General features: G+C 48.9%; 2 protein-coding genes across 2 annotated transcripts; both read right to left on the bottom strand.

The window, feature by feature from the left end:
• Positions 1–4,924: 4,924 nt before the first annotated feature.
• On the bottom strand, positions 4,925–9,911 carry LOC135822165 (collagen triple helix repeat-containing protein 1-like). Its single transcript, XM_065334922.1, has 3 exons — positions 9,658–9,911; positions 7,565–7,930; positions 4,925–5,754 (listed from the first exon to the last, which is right to left on the bottom strand). The coding sequence occupies exons 1-3, from the start codon at positions 9,829–9,831 to the stop codon at positions 5,401–5,403; spliced, it is 894 nt and encodes a 297-aa protein (XP_065190994.1). The 5' UTR covers positions 9,832–9,911; the 3' UTR covers positions 4,925–5,400.
• Positions 9,912–14,539: 4,628 nt separating this feature from the next.
• LOC135827094 (uncharacterized protein K02A2.6-like) lies at positions 14,540–18,589 on the bottom strand. The gene has a single exon (XM_065339642.1). The coding sequence runs from the start codon at positions 18,587–18,589 to the stop codon at positions 14,540–14,542; it is 4,050 nt and encodes a 1,349-aa protein (XP_065195714.1).
• Positions 18,590–19,033: the final 444 nt, after the last annotated feature.

Here is a 19,033-nt window from a genome sequence, read left to right as displayed (position 1 = left end):
AAAATATATTGGCGTCATTCGTTTCGGGCCAGTCACCCATCACTTTGTATACCGGTACTTCAAGTACTAGTATGAGTAGCTGAGATGCTCTGCAAAAGGGCTGTCGGGTGACAAAACTACGCGTTCCATAAATGACACAAACAAGGCCGGTCCAGGAAGCTCGAGGTAGAGTGCTCATTGAATGTACGAATGTACAGAGCAGTATACACACACAACAGAGGCGAAAGGCTGTGTTAGCTGTAACTTAAAGTTTCACGCATCGGAGCGATCATCAGACAGCATTCACCATCGAATTCTCTACGAGCAGGCCTAGATATTTGATGCTAGAATGCCACGTCTTCACTTCGCACATATGCACTAACTTCCACACTAGCAACTCTGGATTTCATAACTTTTCTGACCACTCATTCACTGCAGTTGAGAAGCAAGTACTAGGTTACGGTTCTAAGTTTAGACCTACCTCATCACTGCCTTCTACTGACACTTTATTAAATGACATCACCATTTTTGAGAGAAGAATTCGTTGGTCCGACTTCTTCATGAATCGACCAGAACAGCCACTCTCATCTAAACTATTCATCCCAAAATTCCACCAGCCGTCAAATATCCAGCCACCCAAAGCATCCTCTGCGTCTGAATCGGCATTAGCGGAATTTAAAACTGAGCTCCTTAACAACGTTTCACAAAGCAGATGGTTGAAACGAAAGCCAAATGTTTCCTCATCAGAACGTAATGCTATCATCCAACTCAACCAGTATAACGATATTATCATCTGTGATGCAGATAAGAATCTGGGAACTGTTGTTCTTAATAAGTCTGATTACCTTTCAGAAGGCCACCGTCAGCTGAATGACACTAAGTTCTACCGTCTAGTTACCCACGTACCAGTAGGTATAAACGAACCCTTTACTCGTTTTGTACCAGAAGTTAATTTCCTGGAAGACGAACTTCTAGACATTTGCAATGATCATGATGACTTGCTCAATGTTAAGGACCGCTCTTGTATGTTTGCTGCTTTTCCGTTTAAACCCGCTAAGTTTTACCTTTTGCCTAAGCTACACAAGCCTCTAGGTCCGTGTGGGTTAAAGGGACGGCCTATTGTGTCGTGTATTAATTACTGCACATCTCCTGCCTCCCGTTTTGTTGACCACCATTTACGAATAGTTTTGCTCTCCCTAGCAGACACAACAATTCTTAAAGATACAACAATGCTTACAAATCGTTTAAAAACCTCTAGCTTTCCAAACAATGTCCGTATTCTCACGGCAGATGTGGAATCACTTTACACTAACATGAACTGGCATGACACTATAGCTGCAGTCGATTCCCTGTTAGTCAACCACCCACTTCGAAATCTCTTGTTAGATCTGTTAAAGTTTGTTCTAGAAAACAACTACTTCATTTTTGATAACATTCTATACCACCAAGAGTTCGGAATGGCCATGGGTACCCCAATGGCCGTAAATGTGGCCAACGCTTTCCTTTTCGTACATGAAATGAAGTCTATTACCACATTCAAGTCATCCATGCATTTATTCAATAGATTCATTGATGATCTTATCTTAGTGATCGAAGAATCTGCTAATTTAGCAGCTTTGCAAGCGTCTCTCTACAGTGAGCTTCCAAGTATCAAATTAAATTGGACATTGCCCTCGGACTCTTGCATCTTCCTGGATCTGGACATTTTCAAAACATCTAACAATGATCACTGTGTGTTTGAGTTTCGTACATTCCAGAAACCTCGCAACGCATACCTTTACATACCATTTATCTCCGATCACCCAAGAGCTAATCTGCGTGCTTTCATCAAGGCTGAGCTGCTGCGTTACAACAGAACAAACTCAAGACTTGCTGACATTCAACATGTAAGATCTTTGTTCTGGAAACGTTTACGCAGAAGAGGTTATCCTCCGCAATTTCTGGCTAGCTCATTCACTGATGTTTTGCCTACTGTAATGAATCATGCTATAGAAAGCAAAACTCCCAAGCCTAAATCTGATACTATTGTATTTACTACTCAGTACCATCCGCATTTCATTACTAATGATTACAAAGCTCTCATTAAACAATCCTTTATGAAAGACGGGAAAATCTTTTTCAGGAGAACTAAGCAATTGTTCTATTAATCTTGTACAATTTAGATTCCTCTACTACATGTAGTACTAAGCTTACATTCTATTGTACAAATCACTGACACTGGCAGAGCACAGCGCTCTGCGTTTAGGTGGGAACCAGAAATTTCTGGTTCCCACCTAAACTTTCCCGCCCATTTTTTCCCGCTCTCTTTTGATTCTGCATGATCTTGACTCTGTACAAACATTCTGGTACTATGACCGCATATTTTGACCCCCAGTCTTACGGTTTAGTACATTAGTTCAACTTGTACAACTTTTTTGACATTTGTTACACTTGTCTGCAACTCAAGTTATTGCGCCTTTAAACTTGCTTGATAGCGCATTTACCGCCCAAGCACCCATCTGGCACATAGAATCAAGCCCTATATAACTACTAGTCTTTATTCATATCATTTCATCCTTGTCTCTGACGAAGCCTTACAGGCAGAAACGCGTAAGATTAATGGATCATAACTATATATAAAGACTTGACCTTGCTGTGTGTGTGTGTGCTGTGTCGGAGGACCTTACATCCTACCACACCAGAATGCCACGTCTTCACTTCGCACATATGCACTAACTTCCACACTAGCATCAAATATCTAGGCCTGCTCGTAGAGAATTCGATAGTGAATGCTGCTGTCTGATGATCGCTCCGATGCGTGAAACTTTTAGTTACAGCTAACACAGCCTTTCGCCTCTGTTGTGTGTGTTCCATAAATGATGCAGTCGGGTGAGTTCATAAATTTCTTTTGAACGAGAAACTAAGGCCGTAAGGGGTCGTCGCAAACGTTTTGTTGTCGTCCCTGAAACGAACATCGTTCATTTCACACTCGCCCCCCTCCCCCCTTCCGAAATGAACGCAGCTTGCCCTGAAGCATGTACAGCATTGGTTGCCTTGTGATTCGGGCTCACACAAACTAATATAAACCCAAGTTCATACAACATGTGAATGGCTGAATGTAGCCTTTGATTACAACTTACAATATTTCAGTATTTCGTGACGTGTTTGTCTTGTGACATAACCTTCAAGGCTTCATAGCGAACGGACGCCGTACTGTTCCTCCATTGACTGTCTAAGCTGCAGACTAGACATCACCGTCACATTGTCATTAGCTCACCAGGCTGAGCCGGTCACCATGCGGGTCACAGCCACACGGCTCACACTGGAGTCCCAGTCGAGTCTGCACATCCATGATGTACTATTACTACTATACCATTACTAGTATTAGTAATCCTCACTCGTTGTATGCTGAGTGCTGCCTGTCCATATCACCATCCGCTGATCACCGTGATGACCACTGCGTCCGTCCAGTACCACTGCAGCCAAGTCACTTTCTCATCTCAAACGACGTACAGTCGCTAGCTGGCCATGCTTTTCTTCATAGCTCTTCTTGTTCGTCCATTCCACAGAGCGTCTCATACTCTTTCCTGGAAAAGGAATTTCGCCATTTGGGATCATCATTCTACAGTAACTGCAGTAGAAAATAGAGACATGAATCCTCAGCTGGACCATGGCACTCACGCCAGCCAAGCCAAAGTCAAAGAAGTACAGTCACAGGCCAGGCCGCAGATCTCCAATCGTTAGCCGGCTAGCCAGATAGCACAAAAATACGCTATTTTGCCTACACATACACCAGGAAAAGTACGGAGGACTAACCTGCGCTGGCCTGGAAAGGACTGGACGACCAGTAGACCATGGTAGACTCTACGTCATTGTAGCAGTAGATCTACTAGTAGATCTACTACTGCCACTGCCGCACTGGCAGTAGACATGGGTAGATCGCGTAGATCTATAGCAGTACGAGTACGAGGCGATCCGTCCGGCGCTGTCCACACGCGCGTAGACCATGGTAGACCTACGCCGCGCCGAGTCATGTCGCTGTCATTGCGTATAATACTATTGCATTACTATTGGCTACAATGACTATGTTACAGCATGTACAGACCGCTTCATGAAGTGCGGGAGGGGGGGGGGGGGATCGGAAGTGAGTGCACATAAAAACATGTCCATGACACGGACCATGTCGTAGATCTACCAGGCGGACCAGGCATCATGACTTATCTTTGTACATCTATCCAGGCATCATGACTTTGCACATCCATCGCTAACGCGTTATGCTGCTTCCTTACGCGACCTGTTTTATTATTATTATTATGACACCATGTACAAATCAATGTCGACCATGCATGGCATGGCACAGCCACAGCTACACACGCACCCACACACCATACACACACACACACACACACACACACACACACACACACACACACACACACACACACACACACACACACACACACACAATACACACACACACGCACCACACACATACACACACACACACACACACACGTACAGGCAGAAAGGGCCAGGGCCGACAGTCTTTGAAGTATGATCGACAGAGTACAGAGTACAGTCTGCGGCAGAGGTGCGACTCTATGTGCATGTGCATGTGACTGACCTAAGTCACAGTAAGTCACAGTAAGTCAGTGGCTTTATGTTACTTGCTATGACTTGCTTGTGTTAGCCTAAATCGGTTACTTACAGGGTATGTAACTTATATTTTAAACCACACCAGAACAGGTATTCTTTCAGGACCCTGCCAACAATCAGTATAGTTGCGTCAAGCTATGTTCGATTGGTTCGGCCAAGAATGCCCCACACGTACACCCTGTACTGGCTGAAGCCTAGTAGAAGTTGGCTCCCTACTGCCTAGCTTTAAAGCCAGTATGGCTGTGGATGCGGCATCAGAATGGGCGGCCTCTCCCGGCCATAACGTGCTATATTCTATAAACTGATCATGTGGACACATGCGTCACACGGCGCGGTACTATTCTTTTTAAAGTCAACGTCATTGCACTACAATCATGTATAATGATGACATGGCTATGGCTATGACTCTGGCAATGCTCCACAGACTGGCTCAGCAGCCAGGATATCTGGCAGTCTGGCACAGCCAATGGAGGAGCGCTGTATAAGCGGCATACCTACATCATGATGTCGGTATACATGTACATGTACCCAGTGTTGCAGGTGTGATCTATACATGACTGCAGAAACAGCGGCGGCGGCTGCAATGCAGCAGATGATAGCCATGCACTTAGCTCGCATTGTGAAAGGGCAACAGGCATTGGAGGGGAACTGTAATGCAAACTGATCACTACTGTTGTAGTCTCAAAAACCGTATCTTCAGACTACCATAGAGCAAGTCAGTCATGTGACAAGTGCAAGGTCAAAGTCATGCATATTCCGGACATAAATCTCACATGAGCCCTGAGCTTATGGCTGAGGAGGTGCAACTTCTTCGATCATGATTCTCGATGCAGATGCAAAGCCTGAGAAGGCATCGGCCTCTCCGAATCCGGGACAATTGCCCACATTCAGGGAAACGCGAACCGGGCCGGCGCCAATACCGCCACAATACCCTTCAATGTGACGTGGTCTCAGCGGATTGGAATTGTCAGGTCCAATAACGTACATGGCAGCATCAATAGGCGTGGGAGATGAGCACTCAGAGCCGTTGAAAGTCAAGAACCAGCGACGACAACAGTTGCTGCAGCCACCAACGCGCAGGTTGCCACCAAAGGCCACCCTCAGGTGTGTGTCACGACTGGTCTTTGAAAACTGGCATGACTGCACATGTGCATGGGTAAATAACACACACACATACACACATACACACACACACACACACACACACACACACACACACACACACACACACACACACACATACACACACACACACACACACACACAAATAACAAACAAGGAAAATCAAAACTTTCAGCCAGGAACTCCCTTTGATTTAGACTACAGTGACATTGTGCCAAGCTGGAAGCAAAGATTTAGGGCGCGTTCGAATTGTCACTCTTTGACTTTTCGAGGAGTTTCGTTTTTCTGAAGAGATGGCCTTATTGGCCTCTTCAGAAAAACAAAACTCCTCGAACTCCACAAACTCATCCGATGGGAGAGGTGGATTATCACCATTAGTTCCGAAGAGTTTGGAATAGCTACGTCACGTAGTATGTGGAGATGGTCAAACTGATCGGATGTCATCATCGCCATGACAATTCCACTGAAAAAATCTAACAATGATAGAAACCGTTCTAATGGGACACTTCAACTAATCTCTTTTAAAAATTTGTTCGAACAGTTGATGAAGACAATTCGAACGCCCCCTTAGGTTGCGTTTGGTTGGGCATTTTCAGAATGTAAATGAGAACCATTCTGGAATGGGAATCGGCAAGAATCACCTGACCAAACTAACGCGCCAGAATCAATTAGGAATCACTTGACATAGCAATTCCATGATGTCGTTGTGGAACGGCGGCTGTCTTTTCTTTTACCCGACTCTAGTTTCCTTGAGAGAGTCAAGGTACTTCTGAGTGCATGATTTGAGGCACTTCAACCTGTTGCTACATTGTTTGGCTCATCGAAGCCATTATCATTTTTGATTCCGGAATGAGAATGCTCATTCCAGCATGTGAGGTGGAATGATCATTCTCCAAAAAGAATCATTCTCAGCGATTCCCATTCTGGAATCATGTGGAATGTGACCAACCTAACGCAATTTTTTGACCAACCAAACGGGCGAGAATGATTCCGAGTGATTCCAAGTGGTTCCCATTTGGGAATGTGACCAACCAAACGTAACCTAAGAAGCACCATTTTTCCATGCAACACTGTGTGTACAGTGACTGTGTACCTGTGCACAATGTGCATGTACAAGTACAGGAACGAAGACGCTGGTGTCGTGTCCCTGCCCTTTTGGAGGGCATGTGCCCCTTTTGGCACGTGTGTGCTGGGTACGCGTGGTCGGTGTGCGGACTGCGCAGGTTGCGCATGTCTACATATTATTGTACGCATTCTTGTCGTTTGTGGCCTTCTTCTTGAGACTCTCTTTGGAGCAACAACAATAATCAGTTCTGTTCTCTGAGTGTGGCGTCCGTGTGATATGAGATATCGAGAGTAATCGGAAGGGCTATCGTGCGAGGCAATAAAAACCCCGACGACACTGGAATCGTGAAAATAAAAAATAAAAACATCGCTAGCCTGGAGTGGAGACCCCTGGAGACCCCTGGAGACACCCTCTTGCCTGCATGTATTCCACGGGGATTTCCACCTGATGAGAAAGGCAAAAAAAGTATCTGTACTAATGGAAGGGCTTTGAGGAAGTCGATTGTGAGGAGCTTGAAGCTTGTTCTTTCCGATTTAAAAGAGCATGTATACCCATAAACAATGTAGTTATAGAGGCATTCAGTGCAAGACAAGAGGCACACAGGACACGGGTATAATAGAATGATACCCCCCCCCCCCCGACAAACTAGCCTTGCTGGCCCTTGTTGCAGTGTTCTGTGTAGAATAGCATGACACAATGCAGAGATATTAAATGGCTGCAACGGAACAGCGTTCTTTTTATTTAGTGGTGTATTACCCTTACCTTTATGACTCCAGTGTTAATATTGCTTTCTTCCGTCCAAGCACATTGCTTCCAGAGTGCTTGTGGATGAGCAGCAGTATCACCGGGCTCTCCCTTCGGGCCGTACGGGCCTTGAGCTCCAGGCATGCCGGGCCGACCGGGCATCCCGAAATCACCTTGATCACCCTTCATGCCTTCTGGACCCGCTGGTCCCATGGGTCCGCTGTCACCCTTCATTCCAGGAAGACCAGGATCTCCTTTTGCTCCCATTTCACCCATTACACCTTTTGGCCCTTGGGGACCATGCTTGCCGTTGCGGCCATTCCTTCCTGGCAATCCGTTCTTTCCTGGGACACCTGGCATGCCACCGCCAACATTGAATGGGTTCTACATAGCATGCAGATCAGGATAACGTTACATAGCCACACAGATATATGTACATATCAGCTACACCTGATTGAGTTATAAGTCTGAGTGAATCCAGAGTGCTCAATCACTTCAGTGTATGGCAGAGCTTCGGCACATAGGCAACACAGCAGCATACAAGGACGGCTTTTCCGCAGCTACTGGCTGGCTGCATGAAGCTGAATCAGAGTTGTGAGAAGCTGTTCGGTTTGTCTACTGTTGGCTGTAAGTGTTCTACTAATCTATGTGCACCTACAGCTGCATGTTTGTCCAGCACTATGCAAGCCTATGCATGCATGCAGTTTCCTAGACCACTCAGGCTCTTGTACTGCACATCTGAGTCACTAGTCTATACGACGCACAAATACTACAGTACGCTGAGCCGTAGTACACATCATACCGAATCAGCCCACTGCCTGGACGTAACAACTGTGTAAGGTGTTGTGGGCACAGCAGCCTGCATTGTTGTAGAGGCTCTGCATGTTCTTATCCATCCACATGAACATTTGCGATTCAACTACGAAGTAGATACTTGCACTATGATTATGCAGGCCCATAGATACATAATAATTATGGGATTCAGCAGCAGTATGGCATAAGTGAAGTACATGGCACAAGTGCAGTGCTGTACATGAATAATGTATATACAACCCAACAGTACGCTTGTACGTGAAATATAAACCGACATACAAACCGAGGCGAAGCCGAGGTTTGTATGATGGTTTATATTTCACGTACAAGCGTACTAGTGGGATGTATTATACTTATGCTGACCTTCATACATTCTCAATCTCTAAAAAGGAGTTTGTATGGTGGTGGTCTATATGGGGTTTGTATGAGGTTTATATGCCCAGTATAAACCGCCAGCATGATGGGCAAGTTGACTGGAAGTTTGTACGAAAGGTCAGCATAAGGTACAAGTACAAGTATGCCGTAGAAGTGTTGGAAACAGTTCTCATCACTTGGAACTGACATGGCGGCGAATAATCATACAGTTCTGCTGCCACGAGCTACCCGGCTACGCCATGCTGGTGAAATACGTCACTTGAATGAAATCATTGCTAAAATTCCCATCTCTGTGGACCATAAATTATCCAGGGTTCTAGCAAAGCGGGGGGGGGGGGGGGGGGCAGCGCCCCCTACTCTGAGTGATTGAGCCCCTCCCCCCCCCCCCCCTCACTCATTTGTCAATTTTTGAGATTTTTCAGGCAATTCAAACGAAAATGCAGTCTGGGTGAAGTCGAGGGTTCGATCCTGTACGTTGCATTTTGCATAGCGAGACAATTATCTTGCAAAAGGGAAAAAATAGGTTACATATAACTGTTACCGGGGGTAACCCTGCCCCCCCCCCCAACTATTTTCTGACCTGGCTAGAACCTTGATATCCATGACTGATGGACTTTGGCCGATGGACAATGTGCAGCTCTGTCTGTCAGGAGTCAGCCCATATTAATGTAGCAGGAGCAAAACGGGTTTATCTTCTTGGCGTTTTGACAGCAAACACTATCAATAATCACTCAAGCAAAGGCCTACGTTCCCACAAGTCTACAGACAGTCATGTAAGGTAACATTGTTACCATGGTTACTGACTGTACATCTACGCAACAGACCACTCCTCGACTGACCTACGATGAGTGTGTGCTGCTCATAAACCGGAACATAGCATTTACTATAATTAATTTTAGTAACCATATCCATGGTTTACTCACCACGTTGCCGACTTCCAAGCCCTTGATGTTGCCGAACATCTCCCGAATATACGGAGGGAGGTCGTCGGTGACCGGAGCGACATTCTCGGTCTCAATGACGTTGTTCCGATCCTGTCCAGAGCAAGTAGAAAGGTAGCTGCCAAGAAGGCAAGCGACTAGCACGGAGTACCTCATTTTGCCTGGATCAGGTCGCTGAGAACTGCTGGATTTCTCGACTTGTGCGCAAGGAAGAAATCCTGGAACTCAGCAGCTTCTCGCTTGCTCATCTCGCTTATATCGGAGTGTCTCTCCGCTATGCTTGCGATAGGTGGAATGTGCATGCTGGCAGCAAAAACTAACCGCGCAGAGACACGTCTCGAGCTTGGAAGATCAGCACTCGATGCTGCTGCTGGTGGTGCTACAGACAGCGAGTGAGTCAAGTCCCTAGCTGGCTGCCTGTTTGTAATCTGCCCGGCCGGGTCATTGTCCTGATATGTCCGTACTTTTTATCGAGCCTTGGGCGAAAGCAGAGCAAGTCACTGGAGAGGATCAGTGCTGCATCAGCGAGCAGATTATGGAAAGGTTTTGCTCCTTGGGCTTGACAGTGACACTGATTACCGTCTCCAGTGTCCTTCATCTGTCACAAGCGTCAGCGCAATCTGCAAATTGGCACATGGCGGACTCGCACGAAGCAGCCAGAAGCGCTGAAATCTGCTACAAGGTGCAAAACCTTGCGAGCAACTCTGCAGACCACAGGACGCTAGCGCGCTGGGGATTTCCAGAAACAGAGTAATAGCCTGCTCCTGGCCAAAAACAACATGCAGCTGTGGGGTGACCTGTTGGACGAGAGATCTGAGTGGAGAGAATCAGATCGACTTTGCCATTCTTCAATCTTGACATGATAATATGACAGACAACATGGCAATGAAGCATTCCATTGCGGACAGATGATCAATCAGGCTACTCCACCATGTCTACACTATACGTGATGATGGCCAATGTCATACAGTCATCAAGTCATTGGGGATTATCCAGCTGTGGCGTGAGATGAATCACTCCTCCACATAGAACATTGAACTGTCAGTTGACTTGTCAAGGAGTGCAGGATGCAAGAAAGTAGGCCAGGCCAAACTTTGGAGCAGGTCAGTGCTTACATAGTCATTGTGCCCCGCTCCAGAGCTATCATCTGATCATTGTGGTTGTCCAGTCCTTTCATCACTCATGTGCCAGTCCATCTTCTGTCCTTCTACAGCTGTATCTGGTTGTTGCACTACTGTGTTGTTATACACTGACTGTGAGTGTATGTGTGTGTGCGGTATGTGTGTGTAAATCTATAGGTGCATATAAGTGCATTTGCAGATTTGCGTGCTTCTCTTGCTACGGGCGTATACATGGTGTGTGTGGTACATGGTGTGTGTGTGTGTGTGTGTGTGTGTGTGTGTGTGTGTGTGGCCAGCTAGTTCGGTTGGTGGGTGCACTTATGCCAGATAGTGTTGGGCCTGTTGCCAATGGGCTCGGCTGCTTCAAGGTGTATTGTTGTACCTACCACCTTTGTTGGTTTCAGGGTTCATATACTTTCTGTTTGAAGTATACATACCTGTTAACCATGGACTGCTTCCGGCTAGATTAACTCTTGTGTAATCAATGGTGCTAGTGAAGCTTATATCAAATCCACTCTGATTTAGCCACCCACACTAGTACCAAGTATTACCTTCACTGGGGGCAGGGGTACCTGCAGTTGGATCCCGGGACGGATACCCTGATGCCGTCAATCCTTTTTCTGCACCTTGTCCTCACCCACTTACTGAGGTGTGGTGAGCCCATAAGTGGGATCATTTCAAGTCCACCCTAGTTTGGGGATTTCAGGGGGTGTCGGCCGTTGGGTGGTTCAATGGCCAATTGAGTCATCTTTCCAAGATTCCTTTTGAGTCTCTCTCCCCTCTCCGGGGAGACCCACGTGACCAGTTTTGGCAGTGAGCAAGTACAAGTACAAGTGTGTGTGTGTGTGTGTGTGTGTGTGTGTGTGTGTGTGTGTCTGAGGTCTGAGGTGTGTGTGTGTGTGTGTGCCCTGTTGGAAGGCTACCTTCTTGCCAAAGCATTTGGAAGTTGGACTAGTGTCGGCTCCACAATCCAGTGTGTCGTTACTATAATAGCTTTCATGGCTGAGGTTGTTGGTATGTCTGTTGGCTCTGGGTTCCCAGTACTCAGTAGCCGAGGCTGGTTGGTAACTAAAGTAACTCCAATTTCACTTCAAGGTACCAGTGCATCTAGTGTCTGCTTCTATCAAAGCAGCGTGCTGTCTATACTGGTCACCCCGGGCCAGCAAGTGTAGGGTGTGCATAGGTAACTGTCTTGGCCGTTTTATGCCGATGTACTCCGTGTGGTGTAGACCAGGTGTGCATTGGTGGTCGATTCACATGGCTTTGCAAGTTGTGTGGATTAGACAGTTATCTGGCGCAAGTCTTGATATGTCTCAATCAGATCTTGTTCGCTATCGTTGCTATAAGAGAAAATCTGTGGTTGCACATCCAGTGCATTTGCAGATTTGCGTGCTTCTCTTGCGACGGGCGTATACATGGTACATGGTGTGTGTGTGTGTGTGTGTGTGTGTGTGGTGTGTGTGTGTGGTGTGTGTGTGTGTGTGTGTGTGTGTGTGTGTGAGAGAAAGAGAAAATCAGTTCATGCACTCCCAGCGCACTTGAAGGTGTGTGTGTGTGCGTGTGCGTGTGTGTGTGCGTGTGCGTGTGTGTGTGTGTGTGTGTGTGTGTGTGTGTGTGTGTGTGTGTGTGTGTGTGTGTGTGTGTGTGTGTGTGCTCCCCTTGCGACGGGTCCCGGACATGTACACCACGGTACAGAGTAAATGACGTCATTTGTGGTGTGCATGCGTGAATTTTAAATTCCCAGGTTTTTACTGTGCTGTGAAACTGTATTTGTGAGCCAGGCATACACGACTGCACATTCTGTCACCACAGAAGAAAGTGGACAAATTCCTCGAATTATGCACATAAGTATGCGGGCAAAAACAGGTCATTATTTTGATTTACGCAGCATGATTGGTAATTTAAAAAAAGGTTTAGCTGTTTTAAAAAAGCAGTTATGCTGTCTCTATGCAAGGAGTATCTGCCATAGGTACAACTTTAGTGTACTTCAAGTACAAGGATTATTGTATATTCTCATGCATTAGTATTTACACTACAACTTTGTCATACATACATGTACGTACTCATGGAAAGCTACGACTTTCCTGTCAATTCTTTGTACATGTGATCCCAGAGCTAGAACAAAGTACAACTTTTTGGGGCACACGTGCAGCTTCGTAGTATATTTTCACAGTCCTATACTTCTTCTTGAACATGTACATCGTCTTGAAGTTCTCATGGATTACGCGGGTTTTGTCATGGTAGACTTGCTCGAAAAAACGGATGGAAACCTAATAACACACAAAATGGTGCGTCTACGTACTCGTGTGTATCCCGCCGGGACAGTACAGCACAATGGCGAATGTCCCCATAATACATATTTTCAAGACGCAAGAGTACAATGATCCTGACTCGACTGGCCCTGATGCTACATTGCCATATTAGTCATGCATACACTTGTAGGACATGATGCGTGTAGCCCGCGGGCTGTGTAGGGATTAGAGTCGCAAACTCAACTGTCCAACAACAATGGTGTGCCTCTCATTTCCATACTTCATGCAAATATTATAGTTATTATAGGAAGTTGCACAACTACTGTCTGGAAGTATTGACTGGCAACCACAAATGTTATACCTACACGTACATGAATCACTTGCTTCTGCCAGTCACTGGTGACCAGGCCGGTGTAGGTGACAGTGCCATCTTGCTAGCCAGGTCTTTCAACCCGCTGTTAAACAGTCACACAGTGTACAACCAGTCTCTCTACAGTTACCCCCCCCCCCCCCCCGGGCATAATCCCGTTCACAACCCCCGGGCATAATCCCGTTCACAACCCCCGGGCATAATCCCGTTCACAACCCCCGGGCATAATCCCGTTCAGTCAGGTAACTGGTTGATGCTGCACCAGAACACCCTGCATGCTAGCTAGGACATTCCCAAACAGCGACTGGTCAAACCCTGTGCATGGTGACGCCAGGCTCAGTGCCACGGATGGGCAAGCCAGCCTGGTGACATGTGCACCATCGACTCTACATAAATGTGGTTACCCAGGCCCTTGACACCAGCCTTGATACTATTGATAGCATGCCCCTACTGGTCAGCAGTTTGTTCACTGCGGGTGACAACAGTATAGCTATTAGCACAGCATCAATCAATCAGGATTGACGGTTGGGAAGATTAGCCCTGGAGCAGTAGAGAGTTCAGCCACAGCAGGATAAGGCCGGATTGGGGTTTTAGTTCAACTGGAGCTTACCTGGACTTCTGCCATACAGCCTGACAGACACTGAGTGGTATATGTTGCGTTACTGCAACAGCACTAAGGGTAAATGCCCATGCACACTCTCTCAGTCCAACACAACCATCACACTCCGGTAGGAATTACAAACTACACTTGATGAAGACAGAAGGAGAAGTGGAGAACACGGGGAACAGAGTAGGCATGTAAACAGCACAGGCACGCAACAGTTACCGCTGGTGCATGTGCGTACGCGAAGGTGTGAAATAGGAAGCGGGGTCAAATTACATATGGATGCACCATGCCAAATATATAGGCACAGGTAGGTGACTGTACATCTCCCCCCGAAAAAAATGCGAACGGAGGGACACGAGAAAGTGTGGAGCAAAGGAGAGAGGAAAAGGAGCGATAGCAGTTCTGGAGCGGGTACCAACGTGAGCATTACTCAGAATGATAGAGAGAAAAAAAACATGAAAGGAACACAGTCATAGTTCAACTGGAACACATGGAGTAAACAGTGTTACTGTGTTCAGGTATTGGCAGCATAGCGTTGCGGCGCATGGCGAACACGGCTGGATGGTGGTCTGCGACCGGGTGGCAGAGGCTTAGCAACTCGAGGAGACTGCGGCACAGGCAGAAGAGGCGGCAGAGTAGAGTTAGCTGGTGGTTGCAGGGCAACACGGACGGGAGCAGGAACACCGTAGTCAACCTCGTACATGGGCTCAATGGAGGAGGATGAGCTGGAGGGAACAGGGCGTTTGGCTGACGCGGATGGCGTCGATGGCAACGCACGCATGTGGCGACGATTTCGGCGGACAGATGACCCAGGAGTGAGGTCGATCGTGTAAGAGCGTTCGGACAGGCGGTTCTGGACGTGTCCTGTTTTGTCCATATCGGGGACATACACAGGAGCACCAGGGGCGAGAACAGGCAGCAGTCGAGCACGGTGGCGTTGATTGTAGCGATCAGCCTGCCGAGACCTGGAAGATGCTTCCTTGTCGGCAAGGGCGGTCAAATCAGGCCACGCTGGAGCAGGGAGGGGTCCTGGTAGCCGGGAGCGGATTTGGCGGCCGAACAACAGCTGTGACGGTGAATAACCGTTGGCCAATGGCGTAGACCGGTAGGCCAAGAGAGCGGAAGGCAAGTCATCATTCTTGAGGATGAGCTGCTTGGCTGTCTGAACGGCACGTTCTGCAGCGCCGTTGCTTTGGGCGAAGCGAGGACTTGACGTGCGATGGGCAAACCCAAGCTCGGCAGCAAATGCACGGAAGCTGGCACTAGCAAATTGTGGACCGTTATCAGACACTAGCGTGTGTGGAATACCATGGGTAGAAAACACGGAGTGGAGACAGGCAATCACAGCGGCAGACGTAGTAGTGGTAAGTTGTTTGACTTCGATGTAGCGCGAGAAATAGTCGACAACAAGAAGGTAAGTGGATCCTTTGGCTGCACACAGATCACACGCGATCTTTGACCATGGAAGAGATGGGAACTCGGACGAGATGAGCGGCTCGGCTGGGTTAGGACGGGCCTTGGCACAGGTGGCACAAGACATCACATACGACTCAATGTCCGTAGACATACCAGGCCACCACATCACAGCACGCGCACGAGCACGACACTTACCAATGCCTTGGTGACCCTCGTGAGCACTGGCAAGGGTGGCGTTGCGCTGGGATGCAGGGATGATGACACGTTGGCCACGGAATATGAGACCATCAGCAGTTGAGAGCTCATCGCGAACAGCGAAGTACGGGCGGAGGCTAGCGGGGACCGAGGTGGGCTTGGCTGGCCACCCGTTGAGGATGAGGGCACGGAGGCGACACATGTCGGCATCAGCGTTGGTCGCGTTCCGAACGTCGACCAAGAGCGGGTCGGTGGAGCAATGCGATGTGACGGCAGACACATGCAGCTGTACTTCATCAGCAAGATCACTAGTAGGCGAGGACTCTTGCGGAGCACGGGATAGGGTGTCGGCAATGACGAGTGATTTGCCAGGCACGTGGATAGCGGTTGGGTTGTACCTCATCAGCCGCATCAGGAGTCTCTGGCATCGCAGAGGAGAGCGGGCGAGATCAGCGGAGTTGATGAGAGGCACGAGAGGCTTGTGGTCAGTCTCGACTGTGAACTGAGGACCGCCGTAGATGTAGTGGTGGAAATGCTCGCATGCCCAAACGATGGCGAGACACTCTTTCTCAATCTGGGCATAGCGCTGCTCAGTAGGTGATAGAGAGCGGGACGCATAGGCAACAGGGCGCCAGCGGGAGCCATCAGGCTGCAGGAGGACAGCACCCAGTCCGTAGCTACTGGCATCAGCACTAATACGGACGGGCTGGTCGGGCGAGAACAGTGCCAAGCAGGGAGCAGTAGTAGCGAGTTCCTTGAGGCGACAGAAGGCAGTTTCTTGCTGGGTGTCCCACTGCCAGGCGGTGTCGGCCTTCAGTAGAGCACGGAGCGGGGCACTGACATTGGCCATATCTGGCACAAACTTCGACAGAAACGTGAACATACCCATAGCACGGCGTAACTCAGGCACATTGGTCGGTGACTTCAGAGCTTGGATGGCAGACACCTTGGCTGGGTCTGGGCGGACACCGTCAGCACCGATGAGGTGACCCAGGAACGTCAGGGACTTCATACGGAGGCGACTCTTGGCGGGGTTGAGGAGTACGCCTGCAGAAGCGAGAGCTGCGTGGACAGCAGTGAGGGCAGCATCGTGCTCAGCTAGAGTGGCACCGAACACGAGGATGTCATCCATGAAGACGACCACGTTGGGAATGTGCCCAACGATTTCCAGTAGGCGACGCTGGAAAACCTCTGGCGCACTGGTGATACCAAAGGGTAGACGGTTGAAGTGAAACCGGCCAAACGGTGTCATGAACGTAGTGAGTGACGCACTGTCGTCAGCAAGTGGCACTTGCCAGAACCCAGACGCCGTGTCAAGCGACGAGAAGACCTTGGCTCCGGACAGCTTGCCCAGGGTGTCTTCGATGGTCGGCAGAGTGAAGTGTGAACGCTTCACGGACTGGTTCAGGCGTTTGAGATCCACGCAGATGCGGACGGAGCCATTCTTCTTGAGCACGGGCACCATGGGCGCACACCAGTCGGTCGGATCGGTGACTGGAGAGATGACTCCCATCTGGACCATCCGGTCAAGTTCGGTCTTGACCTTGGCTTGCAGGTGGATGGGAACTCGTCGTGCGGTCTGGCAGTGATATGGTTGGGCATTGTCTTGCAGCTCGATGGTAGCTGCAGGACCGGACATGCGACCAATGACAGGAGGAGCGGACGGAGGGCTTGCGGATGCCTCGGATACATCGCAAGACAGGAGGTTCAGGTCCTGGCACACACTGCGGCTCAGGAGGTTGCTGGGGCCATCAACAACAATAACACGGAAAGTGACGTTGCGGTCCTTCCAGGAGCTGGCAGCAACAAATGCGCCGTGTATGGGTAGAGGTTGGCCGTCAGGTCCAGTGACCTTAGTGGAGATCGGCGTGAGCTTAGGTTGAGGACTGAGGCTATTGTAGGACGGCAGTGACAGGAGTGTGCAGTCTGCGCCAGAGTCCAGCTTGAACAACACTGACTGGCCATTGATAGGGAGCTCAACAAGCCAGGGTTCAGTTGAGTCAGGAATGGATACTGAACTCAAAACACAGATACTGGGTTCCTGTGACTCGGATGAAGCACTACCCATAAAACAACTCGCACTAGCACTAGCAGAATCACTCACCGGATGGTCAGACATCTCGCTCGCGCCCACTTGACGAGAGCTACGACACACTTTGGCAAAGTGACCACGACGCTGGCACTTACGGCACTCGATGGACCAAGCAGGACACTCGCGGCGCGAGTGACCACTAGATGAGCCACAGCCGGAGCAGGGAGCGCGCGGAGCAGAGGTTGCTGGAGGGCCACGTGTCGAGTAGCTAGGCGCGGACTGGCGAGATGCAGCCGGAGCATTCTTCGGTCTGCCAGTTCCACGAGATTGTTTGTGATGTCCGCGAGCGACAGCGGCAGCGACGGAGGGCTGAGTGGCTGCGGAGCGCTGAGTGGCTAGCTGGATTTCGAGGGTCTCAGCTGCCTTGGCCTCCTTGAGAACATCGGCGAGGGTGAGGGAGCCTATGTCCTTTTTCTGCATTGCCTTACTCACTTCAGAATCAGCCATGTGGGCGACGAGGTGATCGCGGATCCGTTCTGACGGCTTGTCGAAACGGCATCTCGCCGCGACAGAGTGGAGTCGGCTTGAGAACGTGGCTACGGACTCACCGGGGAGCTGGCGGAGACGAGCGAACTGCGTCCGTTCGTGGATAACATTGTCCGCAGGTGCAAAGTACTTGTCGAAAGCATCGACCACTTTATCGAAGTCGTCCTTGTCGGAATCTTGGGCGAAGGACAACTCACGCTGGAAGATATCATCCGCAGTTGGGCCCAGAGAGTAGATGAGAGTGGAGATTTGGACATCTGCGGATTCGGAAGAGAGTTTGGTAGCAATCTGGAAGCGTGTGAATCGGCTTTTCCAGCGGGGCCAATTCTCAGGTGCGGAAAAGTCGAAGCTTTCAGGGGGCTGAAATTTCGCCATGGCGAGCGGGTCCGGTGGCGAGGGTTCGGGGTACCAGTTCTGACACCAAGTGTTGCGTTACTGCAACAGCACTAAGGGTAAATGCCCATGCACACTCTCTCAGTCCAACACAACCATCACACTCCGGTAGGAATTACAAACTACACTTGATGAAGACAGAAGGAGAAGTGGAGAACACGGGGAACAGAGTAGGCATGTAAACAGCACAGGCACGCAACAGTTACCGCTGGTGCATGTGCGTACGCGAAGGTGTGAAATAGGAAGCGGGGTCAAATTACATATGGATGCACCATGCCAAATATATAGGCACAGGTAGGTGACTGTACAGTATATCTCTGTTACTGGCCACCTGTATAGTTGAAGTAACTCCAAGGATGCATGGCACACAAAGCGTGATATACTTATTACTAGTACATGTATAAGCGGCACCTGCTGCTACCGCCA

The sequence above is a fragment of the Sycon ciliatum genome, chromosome 1 (genome assembly GCF_964019385.1).
Source record: "Sycon ciliatum chromosome 1, ocSycCili1.1, whole genome shotgun sequence".
Classification (NCBI taxonomy): domain Eukaryota; kingdom Metazoa; phylum Porifera; class Calcarea; order Leucosolenida; family Sycettidae; genus Sycon; species Sycon ciliatum.
Note: the sequence above shows the minus strand (reverse complement) of the source record. Positions and strands in the feature narration are given on the sequence as shown.